The sequence below is a fragment of the Hemitrygon akajei genome, chromosome 2 (assembly GCF_048418815.1).
Source record: "Hemitrygon akajei chromosome 2, sHemAka1.3, whole genome shotgun sequence".
NCBI lineage: Eukaryota > Metazoa > Chordata > Chondrichthyes > Myliobatiformes > Dasyatidae > Hemitrygon > Hemitrygon akajei.
This window is the reverse complement of record NC_133125.1, coordinates 163,254,639-163,275,815: the sequence shown is the minus strand read 5'-3', so window position 1 is coordinate 163,275,815 and position 21,177 is coordinate 163,254,639. Positions and strand designations below refer to the sequence as shown.

The 21,177-nt window shown below is 41.8% G+C and overlaps 1 protein-coding gene across 2 annotated transcripts in view; it reads right to left on the bottom strand.

Moving 5' to 3' along the window:
• LOC140717699 (butyrophilin subfamily 3 member A1-like) overlaps window positions 1-19,934 on the bottom strand; it is a 96,302-nt gene extending 76,368 nt beyond the window's left edge. Inside the window, exons 1-3 of one of the 2 annotated variants that reach the window (XM_073031378.1) lie at window positions 19,546-19,934; window positions 11,852-11,938; window positions 6,799-7,146 (exon numbers count right to left, since the gene is read on the bottom strand). In XM_073031378.1, coding sequence (XP_072887479.1) covers window positions 6,799-7,146; window positions 11,852-11,909 — 406 coding nt within the window. In that variant the 5' untranslated portion in view covers window positions 11,910-11,938; window positions 19,546-19,934. The remainder of the gene's footprint in view (window positions 1-6,798; window positions 7,147-11,851; window positions 11,939-19,545) is intronic. The other variant, XM_073031370.1, reaches the window with a different exon arrangement.
• Window positions 19,935-21,177: the final 1,243 nt, after the last annotated feature.

Here is a 21,177-nt window from a genome sequence, read left to right as displayed (position 1 = left end):
ATATTAATTTTTTTCTACTAGAATATGGCCTGGTAGATATCTGGAGATATAAACACCCTATTGACAAAGATTTTTCTTTTTTTTCACACGTTCATCATAAATATTCTAGAATTGATTACTTTTTTTTAGATACACGTTTGCTACACTCTGTTGTTGAGTGTGTGTATGACGTCATTGCGTCGTCAGATCACGCGCCTCTGAAATTAACCCTGAAACTCTCTGATAGTTTTTTGAAAATGTCACAGTGGAGATTGAACCCCATATTGTTACAGGACCCAGCCTTTGTTAGTTTTATTAAGGAGCAAATTTCTATATTTTTTGAATTTAATACAACTGAAGGAATGTCAAACTTGGTTATATGGGATATGATGAAATATTTCCTTAGGGGACAGATAATTTCATATTCAGCAGCTTTAAGAAAGAAAACTAAGGGGAACTGTCAGTGCTTACTAATAAAATTAGAGAGATAGATAAAACTTATTCAGTAAAACCTACTGAAGATCTATATAAGGAAAGGGTTGAACTTCAAAAACAATATGATTTGCTTCTGACCTTCCCTATTGAACAGCAAATTTTTTAAATTAAAAGTTTATTTCATACACATGGAGAGAAGTCAGGTAAACTTTTGGCTGGTCAGTTAAAAGCGGCCATGGCTAGAAGACAGATTTTGACAATACACAGACCAGACAGAACTGAAACATTAGATCCTTATGAAATTAATAAGATATTTATGGATTTTTACTCCAATCTTTATAAATCTGAATTCTCTGATAGTACTTTTATTATGAATAGATTTTTGCAAAGATTAAATATACCTAAAATTTCAACTCGAGGTATTAATATATTAGATGCACCTATTAAACAAGAGGAAATAGTTAAAGCTATATCCTCTATGCAATTAGGGAAAGCTCTGGGACCAGATGGGTATACAATGGAATTTTATAAGACTTTCAATGAAATGCTTATACCACATCGTTGTCAAACTTTTACTGATTCTATATCCTCTAGGAATCTTCCAAAAACTTTTTATGAGGCATTAATTTCACTGATTCCTAAAAAAGGAAAAGATTTATTGGAATGTGCATCCTATAGACCTATCTCGTCACTGAATGTAGATTTTAAAATCCTCTCTAAGATTTTAGCCAATAGACGAGAATATTCTGCCTACTGTTATCTCAAATGACAAAACTGGATTTATTAAAAATAGGTACTCACATTTTAATATTTGAAGACTGTTAAATATCATTTATTCCCCCTCAGTTAAAGAATCTGAATGTACTGTGTCTCTGGATGCAGAGAAATCTTTTGACGGGGTGGAGTGGCCTCATCTGTCTCAGGTTTTGAAGAGGTTTAATTTTGGTGTGGGATTTACTTCCTGGATCAAACTGATTTATCAAGCCCCAGTGGCTGCGGTTATAACTAATAATTAAAAGTCTCCTTACTTTAGATTATATAGAGGAACCCATCAGGGCTGTCCTCTCAGTCCTTTATTATTTAATTTGGTTTTAGAACCACTTGCTATTACTCTTAGGGATTCTAATTCTGTGCAGGGTATTAAGAGAGGGGATAAACTACATAAGGTTTCATTATATGTGGATGATCTATTAGTTTAAATTTCAGATGTTAGGAAATCTATTCCCTTTATGTTATCTATATTTACTGAATTTAGTATTTTCTCTGCTCCTATATCTTATGGTCTTATATAAAAGTGAATTATTTCCTATTAATAATTACTCTGATTATTATGATCAAATACTTTTTAATATTGCTGGTCTATTTTACTTAACTTGGTATTAAAATTACTAAAAATTTTAAAGACCTATATAAGTATAATTTTTCTCCTCTAATTGAATATACATAACAAATGCTCTCTAAATGGTCGTCTATGTCGATGTCATTAATTGGTCGAATAAATGCTATAAAAATTGTTATTTTACCGAAATTTTTATATAGATTTCAAGTGGTTCCATCTTTTGTTCCAAAAATGTTTTTTGATAGAATAGATTCCATGATCCTGTCATTCATTTGGAATAATAAAAGCTCCAGAGTGAATAAATCTTTATTGCAAAAATCAAAAAAAGATGGAGGACTGCTGCTACCAAACTTTAGATTTTATTATTGGGCAATTAATATTCGTTATATCACCTTCTGGATTCACGGTATAGATAACCAGGACTGCCCTTCATGGTTACATTTGTAGGACAATTCAGTAAGGGGGTTTCCTTTAGCTTCTTTACTAGGAGCTCCTCTTCCTTTTTCATTCTCCAGGATAGGTAGACAAGGTCTTGGTCCTATTGTTAAACATACTTTAAAAATTTGGTTTCAGTTTCATAGGTCTTTTGAATTAAATAACTTTGTACTCTCTCGTAATATCCATTTTAATTTTTTCTTTAAACCATCAACTCTGGATAAGGTCTTTTTAATATGGAAAACCAAGGGAATAAAAACTTTTTTAGATTCGTTTTCAGAGGATTGTTTGTCTTTTTCACAGTTAGTGGATAAATATGATATACTGTATCTAGTGCACATTTTTTTAGATACTTGCAAGTTAGGAATTTTTAATCTGATTTTCTACCGAATTATCAAATTATAAATTAATTTAAATCAATTATAAATTATCAATTACCAAAATGATACATGAGGAAATCTGCAGATGCTGGAAATTCAAACAACACACACAAAATGCTGGTGGAACACAGCAGGCCAGGCAGCATCCTTATAGATCCTTATAGGAGATCCTTATAGATGCTGTCTGGCCTGCTGTGTTCCACCAGCATTTTGAAATATGATACACGCTATTTTTCAGCTCAAACTACTTCAAAAACGATTGACAGCCATTATATATAAACCATTAATGAATGCTCGTACGATGCCTAATGATAAGGTTAAATGTGCTTGGGAAATGGAACTTCAGCACTCACTTTCAGATGATCAATGGAGTAAAATTTATTACCTAGTTAATAATTCATCTATTTGCGCACATCACTCCCTAATTCAGTTTAAGATAGTACACAGGGCGCATATGTCCAAAGATAAACTGGTGCATATTTTTTCTGACATAAGCCCCACCTGTGACAGATGCAACGCCGAGGTGGCTACTCTAACTCATATGTTTTGGTCCTGTGCAAAGTTAAACAATTTTTGGAGGGATGTTTTTAGAATGTTATCAAAAGTTATAGGTGTGGACTTACAACCTAACTCACTTACAGCAATTTTTGGGATTATTCCAAAGGAAAAAGGAAGTGTTCCCATTTCCTCTCAACATGTGACAGCCTTTTCAACCTTACTGGCTAGGAGAACTATCTTGTTATACTGGAAAGATTCTAATCCACCTACTGTTTTTTATTGACTCTCCTCTATTATGTCCTGCTTAAGTTTGGAGAAATTTAGAAGCCAGACATTTGACACATCTTTTAACTTTGAACAAGTCTGGTGACCTTTTATTCAATATTTTCATTTGATTTAAATTTTTTCCTCTCTCTTTTTTATTTTTTTAGGTAAACTTTTTTTTTGTTTGTTTCGTTTTTGTCCCTTGTCATCCATAAAGGTTCAGAACTGACTAGAAGTATGTTTTCTTTTTCCTTTATTAATTTTATCCTCAAATGGACTGCCCAGTCTCTTTTTTCTTTGTTTTAAGTTAGGTTAGTGTATCAAAAATTTCTAATCTTTTTTTTCCTATGATATGTCAGGAGGAGTTCTAGTTTCTGTGACTTTGATAGTATATATCCCTTTTGTTGTTTGTACGCTTTTTGCATTATGTGTTTCTTATAACTTCTCCTCTGATTTGTATCCTTTTTTTGTTTAAAACCTATAAAACAGATTGAATTTTTTTTTAAAAAGTACCCCTGTGGCCATCCACCACAGCAACGGGTACTTTGGTTACTGTGCCAAGTGGTGACCTAGCAGAAGAGAAGGTGGGGGGAGGGGGCAGTAGAAGAGGCAACTTGTGGTGATAGGGGATACTTTACTGAGGAGAACGGAAAAGAGGTTCTGTGGATGAAAACAAGATTCCTGGATGGTATGTTGTGTCCCGGGTGACAAGCTCTGGAACATCTTGGATCGAGTCCTCAACTTTCCAAAGTGGGATGGTCAACAGCCAGAGGTTGTGGTCTATGTAGGTACCAATGACATAGGCAGGAAGAGTGATGCTGTTAAAGGAAGTTAGGTGCCAAGTTAAAGGGCAGGACTTCCTGGGTTCTGACTGCAGGATTGCTATGCATGCCATACACTATTGAGAACAAAAATATGAAGATTACACCCTTTAACTCATGGCTAAGGAGTTGGTGCAGGAGGGAGGGCACAAGATATTTGGATCATTAGACTCTCTTCTAGGGAAGGTGGGACCTGCACAAAAGAGACGGACTGTACTGGAGATAGAGGAGGTCTACCATCCTCACAGGAAGGTTTGCTCATGCTTCACATGGTGGTGGGGGGAGGGGGTGTGGGGAACAGGGGAGGAGGGGTGCAGAATGGTTTAAATTGGAGTTGTAGTGGATGTTGTCTACAATGACTTTAGTAAGGCGTTTGACAAGGTCCTACAAGGGACGTTGGTCAAGACAGTTCAGTCACTCAGCATTCAAGATGAGGTAGTAAATTGGATTAGACATTGGCTCTGTCGGTGAAGCCAGAGCTTGGTAGTAGAGTGGTGCCTCTTTGACTGGAGGCCTGTGCCTAGTGGAGTGCCAGAGGGATCGGTGCGGGTACGTTGTTGTTTGTCATCTCTCTCAAAGATCTAGATGATAATGTGGTAAACTGGATCAGCAAATTTGCAGATGACACCAAAACTGGGGGTGTAGTGGACAATGAGGAAATCTATCATGGCTTGTAGCAGGATCTGGACCAGCTGAAAAATGAAATGAAATGAAATATGGCAGGTGGTATTTAATACAGGCAGGTGCAAAGTGTTGATCTTCATAGGACCCACTAGGATAGGTCTCACACAGTGAGTGATAGGACACTGAAGAGTGCGGTGGAACAACGGAATCTGGGAATACAGGTCCAGAATTTGTTGAAAGCAGTGTCATGGGTTGATAGGGTCACTAAGAAAATTTTTGGCACATTGTGTTTCGTAAATCAAAGTTTTGACTACAGGAGCTAGCTGCTATGTTGAAGTTGTATAATTTAGATAGATAGATAGATAGATAGATAGATAGATACTTTATTCATCCCCATGGGGAAATTCAACTTTTTTTTCCAATGTCCCATACACTTGTTGTAGCAAAACTAATTACATACAATACTTAACTCAGTAAAAAATATGATATGCATCTAAATCACTATCTCAAAAAGCATTAATAATAGCTTTTAAAAAGTTCTTAAGTCCTGGCGGTAGAATTGTAAAGCCTAATGGCATTGGGGAGTATTGACCTCTTCATCCTGTCTGAGGAGCATTGCATCGATAGTAACCTGTCGCTGAAACTGCTTCTCTGTCTCTGGATGGTGCTATGTAGAGGATGTTCAGAGTTATCCATAATTGACCGTAGCCTACTCAGCGCCCTTCGCTCAGCTACCGATGTTAAACTCTCCAGTAGTTTGCCCACGACAGAGCCCGCCTTCCTTACCAGCTTATTAAGACGTGAGGCGTCCCTCTTCTTAATGCTTCCTCCCCAACACGCCACCACAAAGAAGAGGGCGCTCTCCACAACTGACCTATAGAACATCTTCAGCATCTCACTACAGACATTGAATGACGCCAACCTTCTTAGGAAGTACAGTCGACTCTGTGCCTTCCTGCACAACGCATCTGTGTTGGCAGTGTTTGGAGTATTGTGTACAGTTTTGGTCACCAACCTACAGGAAAGATGTAAATAAATTTGAAAGAATACAAAGAAAATTTACAAGAATGTTGCCGGGTCTGGATGATCTAAGTTACAAGGAAAGATTGAATTGGTTAGCACTTTATTCCTTGGAACATAGAAGATAGAAGGAAGATTTGACAGAGGTATACAATATTATGAGACGTATAGATAGGGTAAATGCAAGCAGTCTTTTTCCATTGAGGTGGGGTGGGACTACAATCAGCTCATGAGTTAAGGATGAAAGGTGAAAAGTTTAATGGGCTCATGAGGGGAAACTGCTTCACTCGGAGGTTTGTGAGAGTGTGGAACAAGCTGCCAACACAAGCAGAGCTTACAAGGTCAATTTCAGTGTTGAAGAGAAGTTTGGTTAGGGACTGTACATGGTTGGCAGGGGTGTGGACGGCCATGGTCCCAGTACAAGTCAATGGGGGTAGGCAATTTAAATGATCCAGCATGGACTACATGGGCCAAAGGGCCTGTTTCTGTGTTGGACTTTTCTATGACTCTGTGACTAAGGTTTGAGAAGAAACTGAAGAGTTGTGAACAAAGCCGGGTCCTTCATGCAAACCAGATTCTCTTCCACTGATTCTGTCTACAATTCTCACTGGGTTGGAAAAGCAGCCGATATAATCACAGACCCAACCCACCCTGGTCATTCTCTTTTACCCTCTCCCATTGAGTAGGAGATACAAAAACCCAAGATCACCAACCACCAGACTCGAGGGCAGTTTCTATGCCATGTTTATCAAACTCTTGAATAGATCTCTCACACACTACCATTTGAACACTTGTACTCCCAATCTAACTCAATGCTGCCCTCACACCTCATTGTGTAACTGTGTAATTACTTGCACTGAAATTTCTCTGCAACAACAGCACTATATCACACATTGATTTCATTTTACTACCTCAATATACTTATGTTGAAATGATCTATCAGGATGGCATGCAAAACAAAAGCTTCCCACTATACCTTGGTACAAATGGCAATCATACTCACTTTGAACACGCAGTTCAACTGCAGATTGTTCGAAGTCAGTTCTGTCTTCAACTGAACATGTATATTGCCCTTCATCATCTCGCCTTACGTTCTTTATTCTGAGGGAAACATTTCCTTTGGTAATTTCATCTTTAAACAGTTCTGTCCTTCCTCTGTAATCCGGGTGTTGAGCGAGGGGGTCATCTTGTCCATGTCTGTACACGTGGATGGGTGAGCTGAGACCTGATTTCAGCCACTGCACTGCCATGTTGCTGGCAGAGGTTGGTGGGAGCAGCTCACATTCCAGTACAACATCTTCACCTGCAATGGCTACAAAAGGCTCATCGGGTGCAAATAGGATAAAATCACCTGGAGAGAAATAATTGATAAGACAAGGAACCCATATTGAACATTGATGAGGAACTTGTTACCCAATATACAGTTCAAACTACAACACAACCAGGACTGTGAACTCAAATGAAAAAAAATCTCAGCAAGTATTACGATTTTGATTACATACCATGAAATAGAAATGGGTATGTTGGTAGCTGGTTTTAACAGAAGTTTGTATATAAATTTACTACGGATTATAATAACAATGTTAAAAAAAATATTGGTTCTGCCCCTGCTTCTACCCCATCCCCTCGAACCATCAAAATAGTTTTGGCATCCCACAGAGCACCGGGGTGGAAAATAACATCCCACAGCTACTCCACCACAACCCACCCAACAGGCATGAAGAAAGGGATGGTTTGGGTCTGAGGGTGGGTAATGGTGTGGGTGGAACTCAGCACGGAAATCTCTATGTGAAATCCAGCCAGGCCGAAACGGGACAGAAAAGCCCAAATTACAAATAAGAAAATTGATGAGAAAAGTTTATTGCATTCCAAATGCTCAAAGTCCAACTTTTGAGGGTTGAAGTACCAACTTTATATTGACATTGTCCAATCGTCATTTTTTTTATATAAACTGCAAAAACTTGAGGCTCCATCACTACTCCCAATTAAACATCACTCCTGGGATCTTGAGGCTCCATCGTTACTCTCAATTGAACATGATGACACAGAGGTGGAGGTGTTGTGGATAGCATGGAAGGCTGTCAGAGGTTACAGCGGGACATCCATAGGATGCAAAACTGGGCTAAGAAGTTGCAGATGGAGTTCAACCCAGGTAAATGTGAAGTGGTTCATTTTGGTAGGTCAAATATGATAGCAGAATATAGTATAAATGGTAAGACTCTTGGCAGTTTGGAGGATCAGAGAGATTGGGGTCCGAATCCATTGAACACTCAAAGCAGTTGCGCAGGTTGTCTCCGTGTTAAGCAGGCATACAGTGTATTGACCTTCATCAATCGTTTGCAGGTTTCTCAGCCAGGGTTCCGCGAGAGATCATGATCATGATGTTAAAAAAAATTTTGTTTTTTGAACTTCGCGCAATGCATGATGCTAGCGCTCACAGTGGTGGACAGTGACCGAGCAGTCCCATTGGCAACCTCAGCCCAGTATGGCAGTGCGCAGTAGGACAGTGTTTATTTGGTTGAGTCCATTCTCAGTTTTTGACTTGAGATCTGGAGGCCATTGATAATTGGTGAGAGCACGGAGAAGTGGACGGTAGGCCTTATCTCACCCGACTTCCCCTTACACACCACCAACTGACTTTTGGGAGCGAACAAACTACAAGCGAAGTAGAAAATTTGGAGGGAAATTTTCACTCTGATGTCTGTCCAGTGTGGTGATTTCTGAAGAGGAGGTGTGAGATGGAAGCGGATACTTGGCCTAGGCCTATGGTCATTTCTGATAAGGTTAATGAAGCAGAATTACAATCTTCTGAGTCATTTCATTGCGGTAGTGCAACAATGGACACACAAAAGTCCGTTTATACAATGAGAGCTGCTCATCGATGGGTTTTACATGGACTGGTGATCCACGTTGTCCGATTCCATTGAGCCTAGTCTGTGGCAAACAACTTACAAATGCAGCAATGGCTCCAGCAAAATTGAAAAGACACTTAACGACAAATCACAGCCATTTGACACATAATTGTGCTGATTATTTTAAATAGCTATTGGAATCTCTAAAAAAAGATCAAAGCTTTGAAAATAAATTTACTGTCATTTAAAGCATTCAGGAAGCATGTTATTAAATAACTTTAGGACCAGTTCACTGCAGAATGTTTAAAGAACTGTTTGAAACCCTGGAGAAAGAGCACACCGATCTCCTGCTACATACAGAAATCTGGTGGCTGAGCAGAGTAAGAGTTTTCAACAGGATGTTTGAGTGAAAGGTGAATTGCTGGTGTACTTCTAGAAAATAGTAGGCCAGATTTTGCTGAGTGCTTTGAAGATGAAGAATGGCTTCAGAAACTAGCCTACTTAACAGACATTTTTTCATCATATGAACCAGTTGAACAAGGCTCTGCAATGTCCTGGAGAAAATGTTTTGACTTCATGACAAGTTTCTTGGAGTTAAAAGGAAACTGAAAAATCACATTGCAGAAAAAAAAAAACCTTGTTATGTTTCCACTGCTGTTTGGGCTTGAGAGTGAGAATGGATATCAGAAAGTCTTGACTCTTATTGAAAAGCACCTGGAAGAACTGCAGATCAAACTTGAACAGTCATTTCTCTCCATTTCAACACAAGGGTATGACCTTTCTCTGAATCTTCTGCTCAGCCTGAGAACCTGACTTTGAGGGAAGAGGATGAACTTTGAGAGCTGCACTCTGATCGTGCACTCAAGATTAGATTTACTGACCTGACCCTGGACAAGTTCTGGATTTCTGTAGAAGAGTATCCTGCCATTCATCGGAAAGCAATGAACATTTTGATGCAGTTCTCAACCTCTTACACGTGTGAGCAAGCTTTTTCTTGCTGAACAAGCAACAAGAGCAAGGATAAAAATCGTCTCACTTCAGTTGAAGGTGAAATCCACTTGTGCTTATCTCAAGTTTGACCCAGAACTGAAAAATTTATTTTAGGTTTGACCCAGAGTTGAAAAAACTTTTGTTTGCCTAGTGAATTTTTAAAATTTATGGAAGGAAAAGAAAGAGATTAATTTCAAGAAAGATAAGTTAAGCTAAACTATCTGTTTTCTTTTCAAGAAAGGTCAGTGAAAAATACATTCTCTACTCAAAAGAGCATTGAGAATTATTTTTGGATTATTATATCTACAACCTACTGATCACACTAAGGTACCATGAGCTGTAGATATATTTTTTATGCAGGGGTTCCTTGAGTCCTAAAAATTATTTCAACAGTTCCTCCAGGGAAAAAGTTTGAGAAAGGCTGCTCTAAATATCTACATGACAATTTCCCACTGTGACTGATTGCTTGGAGATATAAACCAGAATTAGGCAGATGCAAGTTCCTGATGACAAGTTACCAACACACTCTGGAATTTAGCAGAGATGGTTCCTCACACCACAGCGTATCCCCACAGTCCAATGGCCTGTGTGAGTGGTTTCACCGCTCCTGAAAGGCTGCTCTGAGGGCTCCCTGACCTATGGGTGTTGGCATGATCATCTCCCGTGGGTCCTCCTGGGGCTCAGAACAGCTCTGAAATAGGACCTGCAGTCATCCATGGCTGTTGGTATAAGGGCAGCCGTTACGAGACCCAGGAGATTTCATTCCTGACACCACAACTGCCTTGTCGGCCATTCAAAGCGTTCCACCCTCCTCAGTAAATTCAATTCCTTTCCACCTATTCCTACCTCCCATCATGGTGAACAGCTCTCTTGGGTTCCTGTTGACCTACATTCCACCTCGTTTGTGTTCGTCTGCCATGATGCACATTAACATCCCCTTAAACCCCTAACAATGGCATGTTTCACATTTTGGAATGGGGAGAAAAGACTGTTATCACAGATAAGAGGGGTAAATCTGAACATATTTTCATAGATCGCTTTAAACCGACCCACCAGGATTTGGAGGATTCTGCTACCATGCACCTGGTGTCACAACATGACCATGAGTGTGTCAACACTCCTCTGGAGGAGCTGAGGCACCTGCTGTTCCTCCTCCCATGGAACACAGAACCTGAGCTGGGCAGCTCGTCCAAACAGGTTCACAATGATGGTTTTAGTGAATTATGGGGAGGGGGGTGTTGTAGGGTAATGTAATTAGTGGAAATATACATAATTAACAACCACCAACATTGAGTTGGATCTTCACTTTGAAAAGCTGGTCTGACTTAATTCCTGACTTGTTATTCACGGCCTGTTTAACATTCCTTTACAGATATCACATCATTTATATGCCATGAATTTGGCCCAGAGCCTAATGATGACCCGGCCTCACAAATATTGCTGGATGCAAACCAAACTTTGCTTCCTCAATCTATAAGATTGGTACATCAATTATTCTTGAGGATGTGCTGATGTTTTCCTTCTTTGAACTGCCCCGTTACTTCTGGTGAATGGCTCCCAGTGTTGCTGGGGAGGGTGTTCCGCCATTCAGACACTGCTGGGGAAGGGATTCCTATACAGGGTGTGTCTGATCCACCAAACGCAATGTTGGTAAAAAGGGAAAGGCCCAGCAAGGAATCGTAGGAATCCAGGACCACTGGAGGCCTGAAGAAGGGTCTCAGCCCGAAACAGTGACTTCTAATTCTTCTCCATAGATGCTGCCTGACCTGTCAGAATTCCTCCAACATTTGCTGAGTTACTCTAGATTTCCAGCATCCGCAGAATTGTGTGTCTGCGTGTCTGTGTCTGTGTGTGTGCGCGTTTGTCGGCACATGTGTGCGTCTAGATGTTTATTGGGAGTTGTAGCAGAAATGATTAGATACACACCAAAAACTAAACTCAATGTCATACATTTCATCTATCTCACAAATTAATTCATATGAATATTAGCAATTTTTATTTTGTAACCAAATAAGAGGCACTTGAAAACTTTTTTGTAATTACAGACATCAATAATCTCACTTTCAAGGAGAGGAATGGGACATTCATTTATTGCAATTAAGTAGTGTGGACAACTTCATAAGGTAATAAATATACAAAGCTTCATCTTCTGATTCCATGTGTCTACTCTGTGAGATAAAGAAGCATAATCAAACAAGATTTTGTGATAATTACCCTGGAGTGAGATGAGAATCCCGTTCAGTATCAGCAGAGTGCAGTAAATCACTTTCATTTCAGCAGAAGAGTCGAGAGGCTGACAAGCTGGGAGAGGGGGAGGGGTTGTGGGGTTATGGAGTAAATGTGGGGGGGGAGAGAGAGAGAGAGAGATGTTAGTCCTGTCATTTGGGGGAAGCTGTGAGCATCCCCTCCCCCGCTGTCCTCAGCACCAATGTTCATCAACCCCACTCCCATTAACCGGTGAAAAATGTCCTTGGCCTCTCCATACGAGGTGGGAACAAGTTACTGGGCAAAGGGGCACCAGGTTCAGCACAGAGACCCCACCTCACTTTAGAAATATAGAAAACATTTCTAACCAACAAACTTGATTTAAGATAGTCAAATTATTGTCAAGGTTTCAATAATTAGATTTGTAAAATGTATTTACATAATTCAGAACAATATAATGTTCAGTAATATAAAGGTACAATCATCACAGTATCATATTAGTAAAAATATTGTTCCTGTACATGTTTAAACCAGTTGTTCGTGAAGATTCAACAACACTCTGACCAGCGCTGGGCAAGCCAATGGGAATTGTAACTGGGAAATGTTGCTGAGGAGCTGTCAGGAAGTTTGGGATTCCTGTTCCCTCATGTGTGGAGAGTTTATTCATCATATATGCCACAAAAGCACTGGATCCTTTTAACTTGCATGTTTTATTGACTTCGATAGATTTAGAAAATGGAACAGGATGGAAACAGGCCAGTTGGTCCTCAAAGACTGTGTTCACACCAAACACCCACTGACATTAATCCTTCCCTCATTCATTTTATTCTCCCCACATTCACATAAACTCCCCAGATGTTCCTCTGGTCATTACAGTATTTACAGCAACCAATTAGCCTACCAATCTGAGAGTTTATGGGATGCATGAGGAAATTAAGCATGCAGGGAAATCCTGCACAGTCACAGAGAAAATGTATAAATTCCACAAACAAGCCTTAAGGTCAGGAATACAACTTGGTCATTTAAACTCTGAACCAATAATACTATATGAGCCACAAAGTTTGTCATGACCAACATATGCAGCAACATTTCTCACAAAGGGCCAATAAGTGATGGAGCAACTGAAAAACCAGGCTGCAAACAGTGGCAGAGTACAATCAAGACTTACACTGTCAAAAATTGCACTTAATGTATTTTGTGTTATTTCTTGCTTTCCATAAAACGTACACAAGGAGAAATTCCCCCACGGTTTAAACAAATGGACAAGTATTGATTAACTCCAGAAGAGTTAAGTGCACTCTAGGTTTTTAATACATGGTAGAGAATAAAGGGTAAAATTGTGGAAACAAAAGAGAACGTTGACAAAATTGTTAATTTCAACAACTTGCTGTTGTTCAGAAGTGATATATTATATACAAGTAAATATATTGTGGTGTATAACAAATTTCTGAAGAATTCAGCGGGCCAGGCAACATTTGCAAAGAAAAAGAGTCAATAGTTTGGTCCAAGGACCTTTCATCAAAATGGGAAAAATAAGACGACAAGTTTGCTTTAAGTTGCAAAGTCCTGTACAATGGAGACTGTGACTGTGTAATGACTGTGATAGGGTGCAGACCAGGGTTGTTATCAGAACTATTACTGAAAAAACAGTTAATACTGTCAAAAGGGAGAGAAACACCAGCGTTCAATCCCTGATGGCTGTTATGAATGAGGAGTATCTGTATGATAATGATAAGGGGCTGTGTCTAGATTCACAGAGCAGCTTCACTGTGGTAATCTGGGAGTTTGAAAACACAGACGCCAGTGGGGCATGGTATTAAACTGGATTCACATTAAACTCAGAAAGGATATTCAGCTTAAAAAGGGAGGAAGGTGTTTGACCCCCACCAAATGGAGTAGCCCCCCCACACACACACCCAAATTTAAAGGATTTCAATGTGAAGATCCATGTGGAAGTACAAGCCACTCACACCTTACACAAGATCCAAACTCTTCTCCAGATCTCAAAAGAAGCAGTTGTGCATGAACTGGGCTGTCTGAAGAGACATGGTATTCTGTCCCATTTGAGCTGTGATTGGGCCGCTCCGATTTGCAGTCATTCCAATGCAGGATGAAACAGTGATGCTGTGGGACTAAATTGCTACATGAATGTTCATACACATAACTCAATTTTAATGCAACCTTGACAGGCGATTGAATTCAGTAAGATGAATTCATCCATCACTGAACAGCAGATGGGCCTGAATCCAGTGACTGACGTGTCCCACAATTAACACACACAAAGGGTGTGTGGAGGTTAAACAGCATCAGAGTTTATGCACTGTACTACAGATGAGATTTTGGATCAGCTGATTATGTTCTTTGCCTCATCTGTGAAATCCTGGTTTCAGTATGGAGCTACCAGGAGTAGTGACGGTCAGACTGTAGTCTTAATGGAATCAGTGTCAGCATGCAAAATGCCAATTTCCACAAATATTAAAGCATTATGTGGCCTGTCAAACTGATGCTCAAGTTCAAGGCCTCACAGCAAAGTCGATGCAATTATCAAAGTCCCACCTTCAGCTGATGCAGCCGAACTCAGGTCAGTCTTGAGTTTGTTGAATTATTAGATGTCAACCTTCATGCAACCATTTCAGGAGTCAACGTGACCAGAGGCCAGATAGAGTTAGTCCCCTGCATTGCAGAAAAGCATTAACTTTTACAGGTGACTGGCACACTACAGTTCAGAGACGTGTTGCTAAGGCCATCAGCAAACAAATTTTCCAAAGAAACAATATGGAATCATGTCCTTTCAAAAAGCTTAGATTAAACTCAATAGGGAAGAGCAATATCCTGAGCTGTGACCTTTTGATAAGAAGGATCAGCAATTTACAGATCAGGACTGTATCGAGTGGGGTTCTCCATTTGGACTCTCTGAGGCTGAGGAAACAGTTACTGAGTATCACCCTCATATTTCAGACCAACTCTTGGCCATGACTAGATCACGATGGAGAATTTGAGAGTCAGTGTTTGGTCAAGCTGCTGAAAATCCCCCTCTCCAAGCCACCCCACGTGTGGAACTGCCTGCGGACAAACAACGTCTGCCGGGGGCAATTTGTGTTCACTCAGAATCCCCCTCTCCAAGTCCCCCCCCCCCCCCCCCCACGTGTGGAACTGCCTGCGGACAAACAACGTCTGCCGGGGGCAATTTGTGTTCACTCAGAATCCCCCTCTCCAAGCCCCCCTCCCCACGTGTGGAACTGCCTGCGGACAAACGTCTGCCGGGGGCAATTTGTGTCCATTCAAAATGTCTGGAACAGCTTCCCACAGACTGACTGTGACTAACAGGACTGAGAGTCCTGGGAGACAATTGCTTGCAACTTTTAGATTATAAAGACTAATGGTGCTGCTTCTTCACTTCAATCAATGACACTGGCTCCATGCTGACCTGTCTGGGACTGTCTGTTGGGAGTTGCACAGTCTGAGACTGATGGGTTTCCCCTGGGAGCTCCAGTGTCCTCCCACATCCCAGAGTTGGGTTGGTTGATTGGTTAATTGGCTGCTATGAATTCCCCTTCTTCATTTGGCACCCAACAGTAATAAGTTTCCGGGGAAATAACAGGGAAATTGAACAAAAGTCACTGCTGTTGGATTCCACACAAACTCCCTGGCCCAAATGGCCTCCCCTCGTAACAAATAAAATATGAGGTTCAGAAAATTCAAATCTCACTTTAGTCAGTAAAACAGGACATTAAGACAATCATCCCAAACAGTCTGTCGATGTACATGCTTCCTGCCGTCCTCCTCTTCTCAGCACACAATATCCAGTTCATCTCTAACCATCAATCTCCTGTATGAGATTCTAAAGACTTCCAACAAGACCCCTGTCCCAACCTCTGACTGAATCAATAGGTGATGGAAATATGAAATGTGCAACAAGACAGCCCCGGAAACACACAAATAACAAGAGTGAAAGTGGAGGGAGGAGTGGGATCTCTCCAATGAACTGTGCAGTTTGCCCCGACACCCAGAACTGGGAAGCCCCCACAGCCCTGCCAATGAGTTTCAGCACGGGGAACAGAAAGTTTCCCTCCTTCCTCCTTCCAGCCAATTAGTGCCCGTCACAGTCTGAAAGCTGTCACAGAAGAGGCTGTAGAGCAAGGCTTCAGAAATTAGGACCACAAAGAGGTGGTCGCTGGAGACAGAGGAGCTGCTACAGGATTGCTTCGAGTCAGCAGGCTGGGCCCTGTTCAAGGACTCATTTGTGGATATGAATGAATATACCATGGTTGTCATGGAGTTTGTAAAAAGCAGCTGTGCCCCCACAAAATTGCTCATAATAACTCATGTTCTTGATATTTATTGCTCATTTATTATAAGACCATAAGATATAGGAGCAGAATTAGGCCATTTGGCCCATCAAGTCTGCTCCACTATTCAATCACGGATGATCCTCTTTTTTCCTTCCTCAACCCCATTCCTCGACCTTCTCCCCGTAATCTTTGATCCCGTGGCCAATCAACAACCTGTCAATCTCTGGCTTAAATACACCCAAAGACCTGGCCTCCACGACGATATGTGGTAACAAATTCCACAGATGCATCACCCTCTGGATGAAGAAAATTCTCCACGTCTCTGTTTTACATCGGCGCTCCTCTATCCTGAGGTGGTTCCCGCTTGTCCTGTACTCCCCCACCATGGGAAACATCCTTTCCACATCCACGCTGTCTTGGTCTTTCAACATTCGAAAGGTTTCAATGAGATTCCCCACCCCCCATCCTTCTTAATTCCAGCAAGTTCAGACCAAGAGCTATCAAACATTCCTCGTATGATATTTCTTTCTTTTTGTATTTACAGAGATCGTTGTATTTTGCACACTGGTTTAGAGCCCAATCGGTGTGTTCAACCAGTTATAGTTATTATTCTATGGTTTTGTTGAACATGGACACTCGAAAATGAATCAGTGTTGTATATGGTGAAATATGTACTTCAATAATAAATTTACTTTGAACTTTGAAAGTCACTGCTGTAAATAAACAAACCCCAGGATCCATCCAGTTTTCAAAGGGAGTGGAAAGGGCGTGTAATAAGGGTAATGTCACAGTTGTAATAGGGAACTTCAATATGCAAGGGGATTGGGAAAATCAGGTTGGTGTTGGCTCACAAGAAAGGGAATTTGTTGAATGCCTACAAGACAACTTTTTAGAGCAGCTTGTGCTTAAGCCTACAACAGGAAAGGCTATCTTTGATTGGGTGTTATTTAATAGTCCAGATTTTATTATGGAGCTTAAGGTAAAGGAATACTTTGGAGGTAGTGATCATAATATGATTGAATTCATACTGCAATTTGAGAGGGAGAAGCACAAGTCAGATGTATCAGTATCACAATGGAATAAAGGGAATTACAGAGGCATGAGAGAGGAGCTTGCCCAGGTGGATTGGAGGAGGATACTGGCGGGGATGACGGCAGAGCAGAGATGCCTGAAGTTTCTGGGAATAGTTCACAAGGCAAAGGATAGATATGTCCCTCAGAAGAAGCAGCTCTGAAATGGCAGGGGTAGTCAACCGTGGCTGATAAGGGAAGTTAAGGATGGCATAAAAGCCAAGGAAAGGGCAAAAGTGAGTGGGAAATTGTATGACTGGGAAGTTTTCAAAATCTAACAAAAGGCAATTTAAAAAGCCATAAGGGAAAAGATGAAACACGAGGGCAAACTAACCAATGACATAAAGCAGGATACTAAAAATATTTCTTCAGTTATATGAAGAGTAAAAGGAAGGTGAGAGTTGATACTGGACCACTGGAAAATGATGTTGGTAAGGTAGTAATGAGGGACAAAGAAATGGCAGATGAACTTAATGAGTTATTTGCATCAATCTTCACTGTGCCGGACACTGGCAGTGTGCCAGAGGTCCACGAGTGTGAGGGAGCAATAGTGAGTGTCATTAGTATTAGAAAGGAAAAAGTGCTGGCAAACTCAAAGATTTTAATGCGGATAAGTCACCTGGACCAGATGGACAATATCCCAGAATCCTGAGAGAGGTTGCTGCAGAGACAGCAGACATGATCTTTCAAGAATCACTTGATTCTGGCATGGTTGCAGAGGACTGGAGAATTGCAAATGTCACTCCACTCTTTCAGAAGGGAGGAAGGCAAAAGCAAGGAAATGATAGGCCAGTTAGCCTGACCTCAGAGGGTGGGAAAAGGTTGGAGTTTATTATTAAGAATGAAGTTTCAGGGTACCCGGAGACTAATGATAAAATAAGTCAAAGTCAGCATGGTTTCTGTAAAGGGAAATCTTTGCTGACAATCTGTTAAGAGTTCTTTGAGGAAGTAACAAGCAGGGTGGACAAATGAGAGGCAGTGGATGTCACTCACAGGAATTTTCAAAAAACATTTGATAAGGTGCCACATATGAGGCTGCTTAACAAGATAAAATCCCATGACATTGCAGGAAAGATACTGACATAGATAGAGGAATGGCTGACAGTCAGGAGGCAGAGAATGGGAATGAAGGGGACCTTTTCTGGTAGGCTGCCAGTGACTAGTGGTATTCCTCAGGGATCAGTATTGGGACTGCCACTTTTCACATTGTTTATCAATGATTTAGATAATGGAATTGATGGCTTTGTGGCAAAGTTTGCAGATGATACAAAAATAGGTGAAGGGGTCGGTAGTGCTGAGGAAGCAATGCGATTGCAGAAAGTCTTGACAAATTGAAAGAATGGGCAAAAAAGTGGCAGATGGAATAGTGTTGGGAAATGTATGATAATGCATTTTGGTAAAAGGAACAAAGGTGCAGACAATTACCTGAATGGGGAGAAAATTCAAACATCAGAGGGGCAAAGGGCCTTAGGAGTCCCTCATGCAAAAGTCCCCGAAAACAATGTTGTTTTTCATTTCAAGGGGAATACAATATAAAAACAAGGAGATAATGCTGAGATAATACCACACTAGTCAGGCTGCACTGACAGTATTGCCAACAGTTTTGGGCCCCATATCTCAGAAAGAATGGGTTGTCATTGGAGAGAGTCCAGAGGAGGTTCACGAGGATGATTCCGGGAATGAAGGGGTTAACAAACAAGGAGCTTTTGGCAGCTTTGAGCCTGGACTCACTAGAATTTAGAAGAATGCGGGAGAGGAGAGGGGATCGCATTGAAAACTACCGAATGTGGAAATCACCAGATCAGGTGGATGTGGAGAGGATGTTCACTGTGATGGGCGTGTCCAGAACGAGAGGACACAGCCTCAAAATTGAGGGGCGACTTTTCAGAACGGAGACATGGAGGATTTTTTTGTAGCCAGAGAGTCGTGAATCTCTGGAATGCTCTGTCACAAACTGCCGTGGAGGCCCAGTCCGTGGGTATATTAAAGGCGGAAGTTGATAGTTTCCTGATTGGTCAGGGTATCAAAAGGTACGGCGAGAAGGCAGAGTGTGGGGTTCAGTGGGATCAGGATCACCCATGATGGATTCTGCTCCTTTGTCTTAGGGTCTTAAGGGCTTCCGCCTCCCTGACCGGCCGAGCTCTCGCTGTCCCCATTCTCCGGAGCAGACAGGTTCACCGCTCCCGCTCCGGCTCCGGTAACGAGGCGGAGCCAATCTCGGGGTCGTGGGCCGGCCGGTAGCGGCGGGTCTCCCTCTCACTGACTGCGCTCGGAAAGAGGAAAGTGACCCACTTTGTCCAGGTGGCTCCCGTGCGGTGACCTGTTCCTGAGCCCCACTCACCGGATTAGCTTCATCGGGCGGAACCCCCTCCCCTCTCCTGGTGGGGAAGTTTGTAACGAGTGCTCAGCAGTAACGTGGAGTAAGCGACCTCAGAGCAGAACTTCCTCGGTGAGGAGCACCACAAAATCGGCGTCACGGCAGCTGCCAGAGGAAAAATTAAAACTATTGTACTTTTCCGCAAAATGGATGCAGTTAGATGGGCGGGACGGAAAGAGTGAAACTGTGCAGGGGATTGGAGAGGACAATACCAGCCCGACAACTCCCTCTGGTGCTGCTCCCCCTTTTCTTTCTTCTCTGGCCTTCTGCCCTCTCCATTAGATTCCCCTTTCTCTAGACCTGTATTTCTTTCACAAATCAATTTCCCAGTTCCTTCCTCGCTCCCCCTCCCAGTTTCATCCATCACCGTGTGTTTGTCTTTTCCCTCCCTTACCTTTTAACCCACTTTCCATTTTCTGTCGGGATCGCTCCCTGTTCGACTTCCTTGTGCAATTAACCCTCCCCTCTGATCTCCCTCCTGGCACTTACCCTTGCAAACGGAACAAGTACTACACCTGCCCTGCACCTCCTCCCTCACTACTATTCAGGGCCCCAAACAGACCTTCTAGGTGAGGTGACACTTCACCTGTGAGTCTGTTGGGGTCATATACTGTGTCAGGTGCTCCAGCTGTGGCCTCCAGTAAATCAGTGAGACCCAACACCAAGCACCTATGTTCCATCAGCCAGAAAAAGCGGGATCTCCCAGTGGCCACCCATTTTAATTCCACTTCCCATTCCCATTCTGATATGTCTACCCGTAAGCTCCTCCACTATTGTGATGAGGCCACACTTTGTTGGAGGAATTACACTTTATATTCTGTTTGGGTAGCCTCCAACCTGATGGCATGAACATCATTTCTCAAACTTCTGATAATAACCCCCTCCCTTTCACCATTTCCCATCCCCTTTTCCCTCTCTCACCTTTTCTCTTTACCCACCCATTGCCTCCCTCTGGTGCTCCTCTCCCCCTCCCCCCTTTTATTTCTTCCATGGCCCTCTGTCTCCTTCACTAATCAACTTCCGAGCTCTTTACTTCATCCCTCCCGATTCAGGTTTCACCTCTCACCTTGCATATTTCTCTCTCTCCCCCCCCCCCCCCCCCACCACATAAAGCTACTCCTCGGGTTTTTTCCCAGTCCTACCGAAGGGTTTAGGCCCAGAACGTCGACTGTACGCTTTCCGTAGATGCTGTCTGGCCTGCTGAGTTCCTCCAGGATTTTGTGTGTGTTTATTGCCTGTGAGGACTCGCCTGTTTTATTGTTGAAAGTCGAAGTCCGATAAAACTCAAGTTCAGAGGCGGAGTCTGTGTCACGGAGCTTGTCAGCGAGGCTGGAAAACAAAAGTTTCTTTGAAATGGCTCCTCACACGTTTAAGCAAGTTTGCCAATTATATCACGGTGAATCCCAGCCGGTGATGAGTCAGTGTACAGGAGTGGCACAGGGAATCTGGCTGAATGATGCTGAAACAAAGTCAATATATGTCACCATATGCACACCTGAGTTCCATTTTCCTGCAGACACACTCAATAAATCCACCATTGGCACATTAGCACAGTGGTTAGCACGATGCTTTACAGTACAGGCGACCCAGATACAA